Raw genomic sequence first — 17,159 nt, 5'->3', positions numbered from 1 at the left:
GATCCGCCCGTCTCGGCCTCCCAAAGTGCTGGGATTACAGGCTTGAGCCACCGCGCCCGGCCCAACTTTTTGTATTTTTAGTAGAAACGGGGTTTCACCGTAGTCTCGATCTCCTGACCTTGTGATCTGCCCGCCTCAGCCTCCCAAAGTGCTGGGATTACAAGCGTGAGCCACCGCGCCCGGCCGACAGAGACTACTTTTGAGTCTGCTTTTTTCTTTTTTTTTTTTTTTGGAGACAGAGTCTCACTTTCTTTCCCAAGCTGGAGTGCAGTGGTGCTATCTCAGCTCACTGCAAACTCCGCCTCCCAGGTTCAAGCGATTCTCCTGTCTCAGCCTCCTGAGTAGCTGGGATTACAGGTGTGTGCCACCACGCCCAGCTAATTTTTGTATTTTTAGTAGAAATGGGGTTTCACCATGTTGGCCAGGCTGGTCTCAAACACCTGGCCTCAAGTGATCCACCCACCTCAGCCCACCGAAGTGCTGGGATTACAGGAGTTTGCTTTTTATTTTCTTCTTTTTCCTTTTTTTTTGTTTCTTTCCTTCCATCCGTCCATCAAGTGCAGTAGTGAGAAGGGGTGAAGAGTCGAACAAGGAGTTTGGTCTGTAACTGACTGAACAATCAAACTGAGATAATTCACTACTTTTGGACCAGACTGAGGCTGCTTCTTAGGCCCTCACTTTGGGGACTTTGGTGTATTATTTTCTGAGCCCCTACAGGATCATCACACTCACCTCAAAGGAATGCATGAGGGTTAAATGAGATAACAGAAAAATCTCTTGTCACCTCTCTGAGCGTCAGCTTCCCAATTTGTAAAATGGGTTAATTATCGTATGTACTTTATAGAGCTGTCTGGATCAAAGGAGGTAGTCACTGTAACCATTTAGCGCACCGATTGGCACATGGCAAGAGATTAACAAACTGTAGCTTTCGAAAGGAGCCCAGCATGGAGCAGGTGTTCCAAAAATGAAGGCCGAGTCCAAGTCACCTTCCAAGTTTTTAATTTTTATTCACGACAACAGAATATATTCTATTATGCAGAATATCTTCTCCATAATGTCCTTGTTTTCATTGTCTGTTCTCTATCAGCTCTAAATGAAGATGTTCTACACTATTCTTCCTATTCATGCATGTAACAGATTTACCTAATTCTTATGGGCTTGTCTGAACCTGTTGAAGGAGAGACCGGTTTCATGCTATTAAGATTACATAACTAGCCTCCCTCCCTTCCTTTCCTTCTTTCCTTTCCCTTTCCCTTTCCTTTCCTTTCCCCGGTGTCTCACTGCCAACCAGGCTGGAGTGCAGTGCTACAATCATGTCTCTCTGTAACCTAGAACTCCTGGGCTCAATCAATTCTCCCACCTTGGCCTTCCAAAGTGCTGGGATTACAGGCATGGGCCACCTTGCCTGGCCTGACTATATTAATTTCAAATATAATAGAGAAATATATCTTCCTCTAGGACTTTGCAGTGGACAAAGACCCTTCATGCCCATTGCTTTATTTAATTCTTCTAACAGTGCTGGCAGATTGGTGGTATTATTTCTATTTTACAGTTAATAAACCTGTGGCCCAGAGAGAACAAGGAGACTGTCCTAAGGTTCCATGGTGAGTTATGGGAGCTCGAGGACTGGGATCTTGGCATCGTGTTTAGGCACAACCGCCTCTCCCAGCGGTCTCAGAACTCCCTAAGGGCAGAGCGGCGTCTTCTCCTAGACTGTCTCCTCTTGGCCTCCCATCCGGCAGACTGTGTGCTCCCAAGAGCCGTGAGAGTGGGGGTCTCCCCATTCTGCCTGTTCCAGGTCTTTGCATACTAGAGGAACGGGCAATCTGTGGCATTGCTGATCCAGTATTTACGGAGGGCCTGCTATGTGGAGGGATTCCTCACCCTTCAGGTGCTCCTAGAGCTGGGAAGGTGTAACACCAGAGGATAGAGAGTGGACGTTTGAATACAGGTCCAGGCTGGGTGCACTCGGCTGGACAGAGCTGGGGAAGCTGCCCGAGGGGCGGGTTTCGGGTGAGAACTTTAAGAAGCCAGGGGTGCCCAAGGAGGGGTTGGAGCTGCCCCAGCAGAGAAATGAAGGTGCGAACGCTGGGGCGTATCTCGAGCAGAGTGGCCTCGGGAGCGGGGGGGCGGGGTGCGCTGAGTGAGCGTGGGGGCCGGCCGGGCTCTAGCTGGGAAACTCAGCCACTCTCCTGCGGCCGCCCTCCCCAACCCTCCCAGGGTCAGCCGGGCGCAGAAGCCGGAAGCTGCGCTTCCCGTCGTCCCGAAGTGCGAGAAGCGCAGCCGCAGCCCCGCGCCGAGGAGCCCCGGGAGTCCACTCCCGGGCCTCGGTCTCCCCATCTATGTGACGCCACAAGAAGTCCTGAGACGCCGCCTCGACGCGGCCGACCCCTCTCCCGCGCGTGCAACACGTGGGCCTGGCGGGGCAGAGCTGCTTGTGCGCAGCGGGCTGGGTGCGGGACGCTCGGCATAGCCCGGGCCCGGGGAGGCGGCTGCAGCCGGAGCGCCCGAGGCCGCCCGCCCTCCCCCGGCTTGGGGCGGGGCCGCTGCCCGGCCGCCCCTTTATCTGCCGGCTCCGCCGACCCGGTCGCCGCCGCGGCCTTCCCAGCTCGGCTCCGGCTCAGGTACGGGGCTGCCAAGACGGGGAGGCCTGGCTGGCCGCAGACGAGGGTGCTCCCCACGGGGCGCGGCGGGGCTGCGGGGCTGGACGTGGGAAGGGCAGGGCTCCTCGGGGCAGGGGAGGACGCGGAGCCGGAGGGGAGCACCCGAGCTAAGTGAGAGGACGCCCGCCCGGGGAAGCAACCAGCGGAGGGCGCAGGAGAGAGGAGCTCACTGGATGGGGGTGTCTTGGGAAGGGTGGAAGGAACAGAAGGAGCACGACTGAGGAGGATGCGGATGGGGGGCCTGAGAGCCTGTTTGCCTAGTGAGCAGGGAAGGGGAGGGCTGCTTGGGGAGAGTGAAGGATGGAGGGCAGGGAGTGGGCAGTGGCGTCTGGTCCGGGCAAGGCCGCTGCCTTCCTGGAGGAGGACAGTCAGGGAGCCCACTGCTTTCTGGAGGGGGAATCTAGGTGAGACCGGGACAGGAAGGGGTGTGGGTGCCCAGAACCGGCTGATGTGAAGGATTCCCACTTAGGGATCCAGAAACAGTGGGAATAGCACTGCTGGGGGCCAAGAGGGGTACTTGCTCCATGGGCCCAAGCAGCCTAGACACCTTGGGGAATGAGGGAGCCTCCCCGGTGTCAGGAGAGCCTGGGGGTTCCCCACACACAGTGTGGGAAGGGAAAAACCCACAGCACTTGCCTCAAGGCTGCAGGCTTTGAAGATCCCCGGAAATTTCCCTGTGGCAGCCCCTGGAGGAGGCCTGTGGGGCTAGGCCAAGGTAAGGCCTCCGAGTCTGAAGAATTTGATGGATTCTGAGTCTGGCTGCTCCTGGGTGGACAGCCCAGGACCCCAAGTCTGAGCTCCTATCGGAGAGAGGGACCCAGCCTCTGGTCATGAGGCCTGTGGCACCTCTGGGTCCTCTTGTTGAGAGACTGCCCCTCTCCTGCCTTAGTTTCTCTGCCCAGAGGGTTCCTTGCTGGTCAGCAGTGAAGCTCAGGTCCTTTTTCTGTGCCCCATGCTGAGTGACTGTAGTTAGCTCACCCAGCCTCTCTGGGCCTGAGAGATTCCCCCTCCTCAGAGCAGTTGTGAGTCTCAGCTCCACAGAATAATTTCTTTAAGAACTGTTTTTTCAGGCCAGCTGTGGGAGCTCACACTTGTAATCCCAGTGCTTTGGGAGGCTGAGGTGAGAGGATGGCTTAAGCCACGAGTTCAAGGTTGCAGTGAGCCAAGATGGTGCCACCGTACTCCAGCCTGGGGGACAGGGCATAGACCCTGTTCAAAAAAAAAAAAGAAAAAGGCCGGGCGCAGTGGCTCACACCTGTAATCCCAGCACTTTGGGAGGCTGAGACAGGCGGATCACCTGAAGTTGTGAGTTTGAGACCAGCCTGACCAACATGGAGAAACCCCGTCTCTACTAAAAATACAAAATTAGCCGAGCGTGGTGGTGCATGCCTGTAATCCCAGCTACTCAGGAGGCTGAGGCAGGAGAATCGCTTGAACCTGGGAGGCAGAGGTTGCAGTGAGCCAAGATCATGCTATTGTACTTCAGCCTGGGCAACAAGAGCGAAACTTTGTCTCAAAAAAAAAAAAAAAAAAAAAAAAAGCAATGAATGAGGCTGGGCACAGTGGCTCATGATTGTAAGCCCAGCACTTTGAGAGGCCAAGGCAGGAGGACTGCTCAAGCCCAGGAATTCAAGACCAGCCTAGGCAACATAGTGAGACCTTGTCTCTACATGTAATAAAAAAATTAGCCAGGCATGGTATTGTGTGCCTGTGGTTAGGGCTACTCAGGAGGCTGAGGTGGGAGGATCGCTTGAGCCTGGGCAGTTGAGGCTGCAGTGATCGCTGCACTGCACTTCAGCCTGGTGACAGAGTGAGACCCTATCTCAAGAAAAGAAAGAATTACTTATTTCATTCTGATCACATTTTCCAGTACAAATACATGGAGGCCCCAAGTGCTAAAGTTACAAAAAAAAACCAGTTTCTGTTCAGTTTTGGAAGACATGTAGGAACTGTTTCTTTAAACACTTTGGACCAAGTTGGGGAGTTAGCTTGCATTGAGGGAGGTGACCCAGTTGCTAAGTGTGGGGAAAAGGAAGAGAGATCAGCCTGTTACTGTGTCTATATAGAAAGAAGTAGACATAAGAGATTCCATTTTGTTCTGTATTTGAGATGCTGTTAATCTGTGACCCTACCCCCAACCTTGTCCTTGCAAGAGACATGTGTTGCGGTGACTCAAGGTTTAATGGATTTTGGGCTGTGCAGGATGTGTCTTTGTTAAACAAATGCCTGAAGGTAGCTTGCTGGTTAAAAGTTATCACCATTCTCTTAATTTCAACTACCCAGAGACACGTACACGGCCAAAGGTCGCAGGGACCTCTGCCTAGGAAAGCTAGGTATTGTCCAAGGTTTATCCCCATGTGATAGGATGAAACAATGTTGCTAAAAAGTTTATCTCAAGGCACAGGATTTTCCTTTGAACTTATTCATATCACAGAGGTTTTTGTTCTTATGTCTTACTGCTAATTTCCTCCCTAAAAATGATCCTATTGTCCTGCCACTCCCCTGTCTTTAAGATGGTAAAGATAATTATCAATAAATACTAAGGGAACTCAGAGACCGGTGCCGTCGTGGGTCCTCTGTAAGCTGAGCGCCGGTCCCCTGGGCCCCCGCTTTTCTTTCTCTATACTTTGTCTCTGTGTCTTATGTCTTTTCTCAAGTCTCTCGTTCCACCTTACGAGAAACACCCACAGGTGTGGAGGGGCAGGCCACCCCTTCAGCTAAGAGACTGGGAGGCCAGCCAGGGATGAAAACTTTCTGTATAATCTATGATCACCACTGGGTGCCTGGGAGTTGCCCGTGCTGGACAAAGGGCAAGAGCACTGGTTTTGGAGTCAGATAGATGTGCTGTGCCCTCCCGCCTCCGGGGCTGGGCCTCCAGATTGGCTGTGGATCCAGAGAGTTGTGAGGGAGAGGTAAAATGTGTGTGAAAGTTCTTGGTCAACAGCCAGCCACTATATATTATGAATGGTGGCACCTAATCTCATTAATGATATTTCAGGTGCCATATTGGGTCATCCTCACTAAAGACCCTTCAAGAGGATTTTCTTCTGACAGCCCCAGTGTTAACATTGGTCTGGCCTTATTATTTGTATCTAATGGGGTTAGACTTTGCCTTCCATGCTGAGAAAAAGTTATCTTTAAGAGAATGTGCTGGAACAATCAGGGCCCAGAGAGGCAACAATGAATATTTTGCATGCCAAGAAGGAAACTAAAGAGGAAGTGGAATTGTAACTAAATAATGCTTATAATAGGTGTTATTTCGCTGAACTATAAGCTCAAGGAGGGCAGGGTATTAATATATTGAGGTGTTGGCTGGGCACTGTTGCTCACGCCTATAATCCCAACACTTTGGGAGGCTGAGGTGGGAGGATGACTTGAGACCAAGAGTTCAAGAGCAGCCTGGGCAACGTAGCAAGACCTTGTCTCTGCACATAATTTTAAAAAATAGGCATGGTAGCATGCATCTGTGATCCCAACTACTCAAGAGGCTGAAGAAGGATCACCGGAGCTTGGGAGGTCGAGGCTGCAGTGAGCTGTGTTCGCACCACTACGCTCCAGCCTGGGCGACAGAGCATGACCCTGTCTCAAAAAAAAAAAAAAAAAAAAAAATCCTGTGGTGTTAGCATTGGTATGAATTCCCTGGGCTGTTAGTTCTATGAGGGCAGTGGTTTAAGTGGCTCTGTCACTGAGGAAGCTCCAGTGCCTGGCACAGAGGAGGCCTAAAGTAAATATTCTTGGACTGTCCCAGGGCCTAAGGGCCCTTGGAAGTCACTGGTGAATATACTATTTCCTTTGACATTTGGAAAAACAGGGCCACGAGGGGAAGGGACTTGTCCAAGGTCACACAGGGATTGAGTGGCTGAGTCAGGATGAGAACCCCACAGAAACGGCAGAGCCAGCACTGTGCCAGAGCCAACACCTGGCATCCATGGCTTTGTTTTGCTTCCACAGGAGCCCAAGAGGCAGCTATTTTAATCCTCTGATTCCAAAGAGGAAACAAGCTCAGAGAGGTTGAGGGACTCTTGCAGAATCACACAGCAGGTGAATTCCAGACCCGAAATTTCATCCTCACATAAAAATGAGGCTTCTGGCTTCTCTTGAAACAGCCTGCTGGAGATTAGTGGAGGATGTCCATCCCCCAGGGCAGCAGCCTTCTCCAGTTCTCCAGGCTCACCACCTGGCTGGCTTCCCTCCAGGCTGGATCTTCCTAGGCCCCATGGGCATTTGTGTGGGTGAGCCCGTCGGGGCAGGGAGCCTGTCTGCTTCATTTTCTGTGTGCCCCAACACATAGAATGCCTGGGTCGCATTGAGGCTGGCATATAGTAAGCACTGAGTGAAATCTGTGAGATGGGGGTAACCCAGGGCTCTCCCTCTCCATAAGCCCATTTTCCAGCACATCCCTGCAGCCTGGTCTGTTTTGCCCCAGGGGTGTTATGGGAACCTTTGACAGCGTGTATCCTTGGAGAGCAGGCTGGGGCTGGCAAGCCTTGGTTAAGGAGGGAGGTGAGCAGGGCTGACCCTGAGTTGAGGAATATGAATTGGGAGGGGTGGGGAAGTGGAGGGGAGGGGAAGGGAGGAAGGAGTGGCTCAGGCTGACAGAGGCATTCCCACTGGAGCCCTGGAGATCGCACTTCTGAGGTTTAGCCAACCCAGAAGCCTCCCAAACCTTCTGTAAGACATGTCCAGGCCAGACCGCATGCCATTTGGATCACCTGCTAATTCGGTTCACCCTCTTGTGCCCTCCTGCTCTCCAGGGCTGAGCTGCTGGAGTTGAGGCCCCTTCGCCTGGGGCTGTCACTTCTTAGCTACGTCTCTTGGGCCTGTGGGTAAGCACCAATTTTCAGGGCTGTGTGAATTCAGAACAGTTACTCTGAATGGTCTTTGCTAAGAGCAGTTTAATGATTAAGTAAGGTCAGTGTCCTTGGAAGTCCAAACTCTAGCCAAATTTCCCTGGTCTACACCCCCAGGGATAAGGTAAATGTTTAAGAACACAGTGAAATTCCTGAGGCCCCCAAATCCAATGGAACTAGCTGTTGAGGGCTAAAAGAAGAGAGTTTTTTAGAAAACTCCAAATCTCTCAGGCTGGGGATATTTCAAAGACTACTACTATTATTAATAATAATTGCAATAATTTGTTGAGTCCCTAAATGAAGCCAAAACTTTGTTCTATTAAATTTAATCTTTGCAGCAACCTATGAGGTAGATAATGTTGTCATTCCCATGAGAGAGCTAAGAATCAGAGAAAGTGAGTCACTTGTCTAAGGTCACATAGGTCTAAGGTCTAAGCTAGCATGTTATGGAATCAGGAGTCAAACCTGGTTTGTCTGAATCTGAAGTCCATCTCTGTGCGCTTTTATAGTGTCTTCTTTTTCCTTTATTCCTAACCTCCTTCCATTCTAGTTCCCACTGAGTAGTGGACAGGAGCCACCGAAGTTTGCCTGACACCATCAAGCAGGCCCTACCATCAACCAGGCCCTATCACCTGGCTTTGCCTTTGCCTTGCTGTGTGATCTCAGGTAAGTCAAACTTTTCAGCTGGCCCTCGGTTTCCCCATAAGTCTCATGCAGAGGTGAATGGTGAGCTGCTTGCTGCAGCGGAGGCCTGGCTAGGAAGACACACAGTTTAGCATGGATTTCCCCACTATGGGAGTGGTGAAGCTGGGGAGGAGAGGTGTGGGAGGTTGTCTTTAGCCCCACCCTCTGGTGACATCACACAAGATACCCCTAGTGCCTGGAAGCCCCGCCCCTAGTGCCCCTCATCTGTGGAAGTGCTCAGCATCTGGTGAATTTGCCCAGTCCCACAGTAGAGGTCACCAGCTGCCAGGCTCGAGAGAAACCCCCAGGTACCCAGTGCAATTTGCCAGACTTGGAGGGGCCTATGGAGGTGAGTTGGGCTGAGCTGCCTGAATAGACAGGGCCCAGCAGCCTGGTGGGCACATGACTCAGAGGCTGACCACTCAGAGGATGCCCTGATGGTGCCCTCTGGATACCCATCCTCATCCTGCTGGCTCAGGCTTGACCCCTGCCCCTGCTTTTTCCTTTCCCCTAGATCAGAGTCCCTTTCCATGGAGTCAGGAGGTGGAAACTAATTCTGAAAACAGAACTATTTAGATGGAGTGAAGCCTCTAGCTGAGGTCTAAAGAAAATAGGGTGGCGGGGCCTCTGCCATCCTAGCATGTTGCCTCCAGGTTTTGTCCATAGGGCCCATTATGTCTGGGGGAGACAGGTGTAAGGGAGCGCTGTCACTAAGCTAAGGAGGTGGCTGTGAGCCAGGGCCTCCCTGGAGAATATCGGGAGCAAGCGGGTAGCTAGCAACTTAGGGAGACTGAATTGCTAGAAGCCTAAGAAAGTAATTTATAAGAAAGGGCCTGGTTGCCTGCTTTAGACCAGGATTTTGCAAAGTTGTTCTGTAGGATGCAGACAAGGGTGCCTGGAGCAGGGCAACAGCCGTGTCTGCAAGCATCTACAGACCAGTCCTGGCTCTCCCTCCTCCCTCCCCCATCCTCCTACCTTGGGTAAGAAGCTTTTTTTTGGCTTTTTTTTTTTTTTTGAGACAGAGTCTCGCTCTGTCACCCAGGCTGGAGTACAGTGGCCGGATCTCAGCTCACTGCAAGCTCAGCCTCCCGGGTTTACGCCATTCTCCTGCCTCAGCCTCCCGAGTAGCTGGGACTACAGGCGCCCGCCACCACGCCCGGCTAATTTTTTGTATTTTTAGTAGAGACGGGGTTTCACCGTGTTAGCCCGGATGGTCTTGATCTCCTGACCTCGTGATCCGCCCGTCTCGGCCTCCCAAAGTGCTGGGATTACAGGCTTGAGCCACCGCGCCCGGCCTTTTTTTTTTTTTTTTTTTTTTTGAGAGAGCCTCACTCTGTCGCCCAGGCTGGAGTGCAGTGGCATGATCTCGGCTCACTGCAATCTCAGCTCCCCAGGCTCAAGTGATTCTCCTGCCTCAGCCTCCTGAGTAGCTGGAATTACAAGCATGCACCACCATGCCCAGCTAATTTTTGTATTTTTGGTACACATGGGGTTTCACCATGTTGGCCAGGCTGGTCTCGAACTCCTGACCCCAGGTGATCCGCCCACCTCAGCCTCCCATTGTGCTGGGATCATAGGTGTGAGCCACTGCGCCCAGCTGGGAGCTTTTAACTTCTCTGAATTTCATTATTCACAACAACAAAATGGGCAGAATAGTACCTACCTCACAGGCAAGTTATGAGAGTTAATTGCAACAGGACGGTAAAGAGTGGGCATATAGTAAACACTTTCTACATTGCAACTGGCTTTTTTTTTTTTTCTTGAGGTGGAGTCTCACTTTGTTGCCCAGGCTTGAGTGCAGTGGTGCAATCTTGGCTCACTGCAACCTCTGCCTCCCAGGTTCAAGCCATTCTCCTGCCTCAGCTTCCCAAGTAGCTGGGACTACAGCCGGCCGCCACCACGCCCAGCAAATTTTTGTATTTTTAGTAGAGACGGGGTTTCACCATGTTGGCCAGAATGGTCTCAATCTCTTGACCTCGTGATCCGCCTGCCTCGGCCTCCCAAAGTGCTGGGATTACAGACATAAACCACCACTCCCAGCCTCAGTTGGCTTTATAATTATTACTAGGGAAGGAATCCATGGTCACATAAGCTTGGCAAATGTTGATTCAACAAAGCTAAGCTGACTTCTTCACTGCAGGACTTCTTGGAGCTTTTTTTTTTTTTTTTTTTTTTTGAGACAAGAGTTGCTGGAGTGCAGTGGCACGATCTTGGCTCCCAGCAACCTCCGCCTCTGAGGCTCAAGGGATCTTCCTGCCTCAGCTTCCCAAGTATCTGGGACTACAGGTGCACACCACCACACCTGGCTAATTTTTGTATTTTTTCATAGAGACAGGGTTTTACCATGTTGCCCAAGCTGGTTTCGAACTCCTGATTGCAAGTGATCTGCCTGCCTTGGCCTCCCAAAGTGCCGGGATTACAGGCATGAGCCATCGTGTCCAGCCCTTCTAAGAGTCTTTAATGTGCTGTTATCTCTTGGGAAGTTCCAAGAGTGGGATATGGAGCACAGGACTGGACTTATCAGATCACAAGCACCCAGGAGCTAGGTGTCCACAGGGCACAACCATCACCATCATTCGCTGGTCTTTGCCGCAATAGTAGAATAGAAACCTTGCTGGGTGGGAGGACTCTGGGGAAGGCCTTCCAGTTTCTGGGTTCTGCTTTCTTAAGTGTAAAACAAGAGAGCTGCACAAGATGCTTTCAGAGGTCTTTTCTGGCCCTCCAAGGTTCTCAGTTGGGAAGACAAAGTTGTGGACAAGAGTAAGGGGCCAGATTGTTGAGGTTGAAGCCATCTCTTGGGGAGATGGAGAAATCCAGTACTGGCTCCCTAACCAGCAAGGCTGGCCAATGGGGGTCTTGTGCTCTGGATGGAAGTGGCCCCTGTCTGCTGCCCAAATCTGCCCTGTGCCAGGCTTGCTGGGGAATGGAAGAGTCCTGCACATGCCTGTTGTCCTAAGCAGCAGCCCTTGTGCAGCAGTGTAACAACTCCTGCTTCCCCACTGGACTAGGAAAGGCTGGGGAGCAGGGCTGATGCCAGAATCCTAATGCAGGAGAAGCTTAGGAATGCAAATCAGGCTCCGGAGATGTGGGTTTGGGGGGTTGGGGTCGTCTTGATGCTGCACTTGCATATAGCAAGCACCCTGCATTTACTTGGACTGCGTGTGACTTATTTGATTGGTTTTGGGGGTGATCACAGTGCCTCTGGGGGCAGAGAACATGAATGCTTTATCCTGCCTGAATTTCTTTTCCTTGTCTGGTGACTGGTGCAAAGGTAGTCACAATAAATATCTGATGAACCTGAACACTGGGTCCAATAAGTAAGCTTGGAGGGAATTTATTTGGCGGGCAGGGAGGGATTGTCTGGCAGATTTTTCAATAAATGTTTGAGTTAATGAGTGACACAGTGAATGACGGTAAGTCTGAATTTTGTAATTGAAGCCAGGTAAAACAGTATATAATTAGGAAATGATGAATAGCCCTTGCCACCTTGTGTTGCAAAGTGCAGTTTAGGGTAGTGGTTAAGAGCACAGTGGCTCACACTTGTAATCCCAGCACTTTGGGAGGCTGAGTGGGAGGATCGCTTGAGGCCAGGAGTTCGAGACGAGCCTGGGCAACAAAGTGAGACCCTGACTCTACAATAAAGTAAAAATAAATTTAAAAAATCAGCTGGGCATGGGAACATGTGCCTGTGGCCCCAGCCACTTGGGAGGCTGATAGGAGGATTGCTTGAGTCCATGAGGTCAAGGCTGCAGTGAGCTGTGATTATACCACTGTGCTCCAACCTGGAGGACAGAGCAAGACGTAATCTAAAAATAAAACAAGGCCGGGTGCTGTGACTCACACCTGTAATCCCAGCACTCTGGGAGGCCAAGGCGGGCGGATCACCTGAGGTCAGGAGTTTGAGACCAGCCTGGCCAATGTGGTGAAACCCCGTCTCTACTAAAAACACAAAAATTAGCTGGGCGTGGTGGCAGGCACCTATAATCCTAGTTGGGAGGCTGAGGCAGGAGAATTGCTTGAACCCAGGAGGTGGAGGCTGCAGTGAGCCGAGATTGAGCCATTGCACTCCAGCCTGGGTGACAGAGCAAGACTCTGTCTCAAACAAACAAAAGAAAACAAAAAAACAGACTTGAGTTCAGAGCATGCCTGTGCCATCTGCTACTTCCTGGCTAGGTGGCTGGGCAAGGCACTTAACTTCTCTGTACCTCAGTTTCCTTGCCTGGAAAATGGGAATAATGATAGTGTCTGCCTCTCAGCGTTGCTGGGAAGCTTCTAGCAGGTGCTGTGTGAGCATTTGCTGTGATTTGTGTTTGTTTCTATATCTTTTGCCAGATCATGACATTCATAAGGGCAGGGATCAAATCTTCCATTCTGTTCCTTGTCCCATCCAGCACAGGGTCTGAGGCAAAGAAGGGCTCAGTAAGTGTTTGCTAAATGAATGAATCAAGGTTAAACTGTGTAACCCATTATAGGTGAGGGGAAAGTGGGGTTGGGGGAGCAGTAAGTAGGCCCCAGAGGTGGCAGCTTGTACTGGCCTTAAAGGATTTCAGTGCAGGGAAAGGAAGGTGGCACAGGGTGTGACATTGGGGTTAGGTGGGGAATAAGGGTAGTAGGAGCAGGTCATGTGGGCCTTGAATGCCAGGGTAAGGGGTTATATTGGATTTATTTGGAACTAGCAACCATGGGCAGTTGGGGGAGGGTCTGGAGAGGGGATTTTGAGAGTAGGGGTATGGTTCATCAGTTGTTAACTGGGTACTTTCAGGAAAAAAGTGGTCTTTTGAGTTGGGCCTGGAAGGATATGAAGTATTATCAGAATGGTGTCATGTTATTCTTTTTTTTTTTTTTTTTTTTTTGAGATAGAGTTTCCTTCTTGTTTCCCAGGCTAGAGTGCGATGGTGTGATCTTAGCTCACTGCAACCTCCGCCTCCCAGGTTCAAGTAATTCTCCTGCCTCAGCCTCCCAAGTAGCTGGGCTTACAGGCATGTGCCACAACACCCAGCTAGTTTTGTATTTTTAGTAGAGACGGGATTTCTCCATGTTGGTTAGGCTGGTCTCGACCTCCCGACCTCAGGTGATCCTCCCGCTTCAGCCTCCCGAAGTGCTGGGATTACAGATGTGAGCCACTGTGCCTGGCCGTGTTGTTCTTTCATTCAGCAACACTGAGTGCCAGCTACTTGCTAAGCACCAGGGATTCACAAAATAATGAGACAAACTGCCTCCCCTTGATGAGCTCACATGAACAATCATGAGAAGTGTGATAATGGTCAAAGGATGGTCTGATGATAAGCACTCAAGTGGAGGGGTCATCGTAGGAGGTTCAGGAGGCCAGGGAAAGCAACTTAGAAGAAATGTTTTTTTTTGTTTTTTTAAGAGACAGAATCTTGCTTGAGAGCAAACTTGATCAAGCTTGAGTGTAGTAGTGTGATCATAACTTACTGTACGTCGAATTCCTGGGCTCAGGGATCTTCCTGCACCAGCCTCCCCAGTAGCTGGGACTATAGGCACATGCCACCACACCTGGCTAACTTTTTTGTAGGGATAGGATCTTACTATGTTGCCCAGGCTGGTGTTGAACTCCTGGCCTCAGGAATTCTCCTGCTTTGGCCTCTCGAAGCACTTGGATTCCAGGAGTGAGGCCTCATGCCTAGCCAAGAAATAGGTTTTTGAGGAATGAATAGGGGTTCGCCTAGTAGGCGAGATGAGGAAAATGTCTCAGGCAGAGGGAGCGACTTGTATAAAGCTACAGACATGTGAAAGCACAGTCCAGGGGTTGGTAGCACTGTGACTGGATTTGAAGTGCACTGTGGTTACACAACAAGACTGGAGAAGGTAGCAGGGACCAGGTCATGCAGGGTAGTGGAGGGTCAGTAGGGGACCCTGGCCACTCTCGAGGAGCTAGATAGGTAGAGGCAGTGGGTCTGTTAGCAAGGTCATTACTGCCACCAGATGAACACTAATGGTGGCGTGAACACAGGGGCTGAGAGAGCCTGACCCCTGTCATGTGTTTCACATGGCCAGATCTGTTCTTTAGGAGAGAAAACAGCTGGTGCTGCTGTGTAGAGCCTGGACCGGAAAGGAAATTAACGAGGCAGGGAACCTTATTAATGAATACATTCCTTAGATATTTATTGAGCACCTACTATGTGTCAGGCACTGTTCTAGGTACCTGGGATCCTTGCTCTCATGAGGTCAGAAATGAGGAATTCCATAGGACGAGTCTTCTATTCTTAAACCCAGTGTAAGGATAAGGCCACTGGGGAGGAGGGAGTAGGATTTGGGCATCAGAGCCCCCCAGCTGCTGCTCATGGGGGTCAGGACACCAGGCCCCTGACTTTGCTCTGGTCTCTCTCCCAGCTCCCTGCCAAGGCCCACAGCCATGGCCATGGCCCAGAAGCTCAGCCACCTCCTGCCAAGTCTGCGGCAGGTCATCCAGGAGCCTCAGCTATCTCTGCAGCCAGAGCCTGTCTTCACGGTGGACCGAGCTGAGGTGCCACCGCTCTTCTGGAAGCCATACATCTATGCGGGCTACCGGCCGCTGCATCAGACCTGGCGCTTCTATTTCCGCACACTGTTCCAGCAGCACAACGAGGCCGTGAATGTCTGGACCCACCTGCTGGCGGCCCTGGTGCTGCTGCTGCGGCTGGCCCTCTTTGTGGAGACTGTGGACTTCTGGGGAGACCCACACGCCCTGCCCCTCTTCATCATTGTCCTTGCCTCTTTCACCTATCTCTCCTTCAGTGCCTTGGCTCATCTCCTGCAGGCCAAGTCCGAGTTCTGGCATTACAGCTTCTTCTTCCTGGACTACGTGGGGGTGGCCGTGTACCAGTTTGGCAGTGCCTTGGCACACTTCTACTATGCTATCGAGCCCTCCTGGCATGCCCAGGTGCAGGCCGTTTTTCTGCCCATGGCTGCCTTTCTCGCCTGGCTTTCCTGCACTGGCTCCTGCTATAACAAATACATCCAGAAACCAGGCCTGCTGGGCCGCACATGCCAGGAAGTGCCCTCCGCCCTGGCCTACGCACTGGACATCAGTCCTGTGGTGCATCGTATCTTCGTGTCCTCCGACCCTGCCATAGATGACCCAGCTCTTCTCTACCACAAGTGCCAGGTGGTCTTCTTTCTGCTGGCTGCTGCCTTCTTCTCTACCTTCATGCCCGAGCGCTGGTTCCCTGGCAGCTGCCATGTCTTCGGGCAGGGCCACCAACTTTTCCACATCTTCTTGGTGCTGTGCACGCTGGCTCAGCTGGAGGCTGTGGCACTGGACTATGAGGCCCGACGGCCCATCTATGAGCCTCTGCACACGCACTGGCCTCACAACTTTTCTGGTCTCTTCCTGCTCACGGTGGGCAGCAGTGTCCTCACCGCGTTCCTCCTGAGCCAGCTGGTACAGCGCAGACTTGATCAGAAGACCAAGTGAAGGGGGCTGGCATCTAGTAGGGAGGGAGGTATTGTGGGGGGACAGGGGTCTGGGCTTGGCTCCAGGTGGGAACAAGCCCTGGTAAAATTGTTTGTGTCTGGCCCACAGTGACTTTCTGTGTACCACTCAACTCAAGGGCGTCACTGGCCAATTCTTGGATTTACGGATTGGCTGGGAGTTGCTGGGGTCCACTTCTGGGCCTGCCCCAGCTCCTTGTCCAGGGAGAGGGAAAGAGTTAAAGATGTGGGCCACTCCAGCTTGCCCCTCCACTGCCACTCACTGGGGTGAGGCTGGGGATCAGCTTGGTGAGGATTGGGGCTTCTAGATTGTCTAGGCAGGAGGTGAAACTTAGGCCAGAGTCAGATTTGAGCTGAGCCAGGATAGGCCTTGGCAACCCACTTCTACTCAGATTTCATTGCTGGATGCGGAAGGGGCAGGCCCAAAATATATGCAGGATCTTACTGTCCCTTGAAGCCCAGCCACAAGTGTTAGCGCTGCAGAGAGACCCCAAAGGTAGTAGATTGTGCCAGACAGAAATGGGTCCCATCCAGTGCTTCATACCCCTTCAGTCACCATCCCAGACAGTGAGTCCCAGATCTTCTAGTTCTGGCTTCTGTGTCCCACACAGCCTGTTCCCAGCTTCTTTCCTGGTTCCCTTGTTAAGGATTCATTTATCTATTCAGTGTTGAATGGATAAATGGCCTGGGCCTCTGCTCAGAGGCAGGTCACCGGTGGGCCCTGAGGATCAATGCAAGATGATAAAGACTTTTTTTTTTTTTTGAGAAGGAGTTTTGCTCTTGTTGGCTAGGCTGGAGTTCAATGGTGCAATATTGGCTCACTGCAACCTCTGCCTCCTGGGTTCAAGTGATTTTCCTGCCTCAGCCTCCCGAGTAGCTGGAATTACAGGCATGTACCACCATGCCTGGCTAATTTTCTGTATTTTTAGTAGAGATGGGGTTTCTCCATGTTAGTCAGGCTGGTCTCGAACTCCTGACATCAGGTGATCCGCCCGCCTTGGCCTCCCAAAGTGCTGGGATTACAGGCATGAGCCACCGTGCCTGGCCGACAAAGGCTTTGATACCAGAATGAACTGTCAAGGGAAGTGCTGAGGAGGGATTAACCTGTGCTGCCTGGGACCCTCGGGGTCTTGGGTTGGGGAGTGTGAATAGGAGTTTGCAGATGGAGAATAGGAAGGGCATTCCAGGCAGAGGGAAACTTGTGCAGAGACCCAGAGGTGCGGAAGGAAAAGTGGGGCTGGGGCTGGGGTGGTCTGGATTATGGCCTGGATGCAATAAAGTGACTGTGACAGTAGCTGCCTCTTTGTTTTTTGTCTCCTGTTCAGGGAGGGGCCCCTGCTCACATTACTGGAGGAGGTTTTCGGAGGAAGTTGGGGCCCCTGGGAGTGGACATAGGGTGGAGGGAGCAGTTCTTGTTTTATCTTTGCTGGGGGATGGGGTTGGGGCCTTATATACCATATCTATATATACAAAATTTGTTTGGTAAGGGAGTGGGGGCAGTTTTACTACTAAAGTTTTAGAAGTAGTT

The 17,159-nt window shown here is 51.6% G+C and overlaps 1 protein-coding gene across 2 annotated transcripts; it reads left to right on the top strand.

The window, feature by feature from the left end:
* Nucleotides 1-2,422: 2,422 nt before the first annotated feature.
* On the top strand, nucleotides 2,423-16,927 carry PAQR7 (progestin and adipoQ receptor family member 7). 2 transcript variants are annotated; one of them, XM_025394384.1, is made up of 3 exons: nucleotides 2,423-2,624; nucleotides 8,078-8,179; nucleotides 14,552-16,927. In XM_025394384.1, exon 3 carries the CDS (start codon nucleotides 14,574-14,576, stop codon nucleotides 15,612-15,614), a length of 1,041 nt encoding a protein of 346 aa, XP_025250169.1. In that variant the 5' UTR covers nucleotides 2,423-2,624; nucleotides 8,078-8,179; nucleotides 14,552-14,573; the 3' UTR covers nucleotides 15,615-16,927. The 2 variants fall into 2 exon arrangements, with proteins under 2 accessions (XP_025250169.1, XP_025250159.1); XM_025394374.1 differs by having other exon boundaries at nucleotides 2,555-2,624; nucleotides 8,064-8,179.
* Nucleotides 16,928-17,159: the final 232 nt, after the last annotated feature.

The sequence above is a fragment of the Theropithecus gelada genome, chromosome 1, assembly GCF_003255815.1.
Source record: "Theropithecus gelada isolate Dixy chromosome 1, Tgel_1.0, whole genome shotgun sequence".
In the NCBI taxonomy this organism is placed as follows: domain Eukaryota; kingdom Metazoa; phylum Chordata; class Mammalia; order Primates; family Cercopithecidae; genus Theropithecus; species Theropithecus gelada.
The sequence above is the reverse complement of the archived record's forward strand: the minus strand, read 5'-3'. Positions and strand labels throughout refer to the sequence as shown.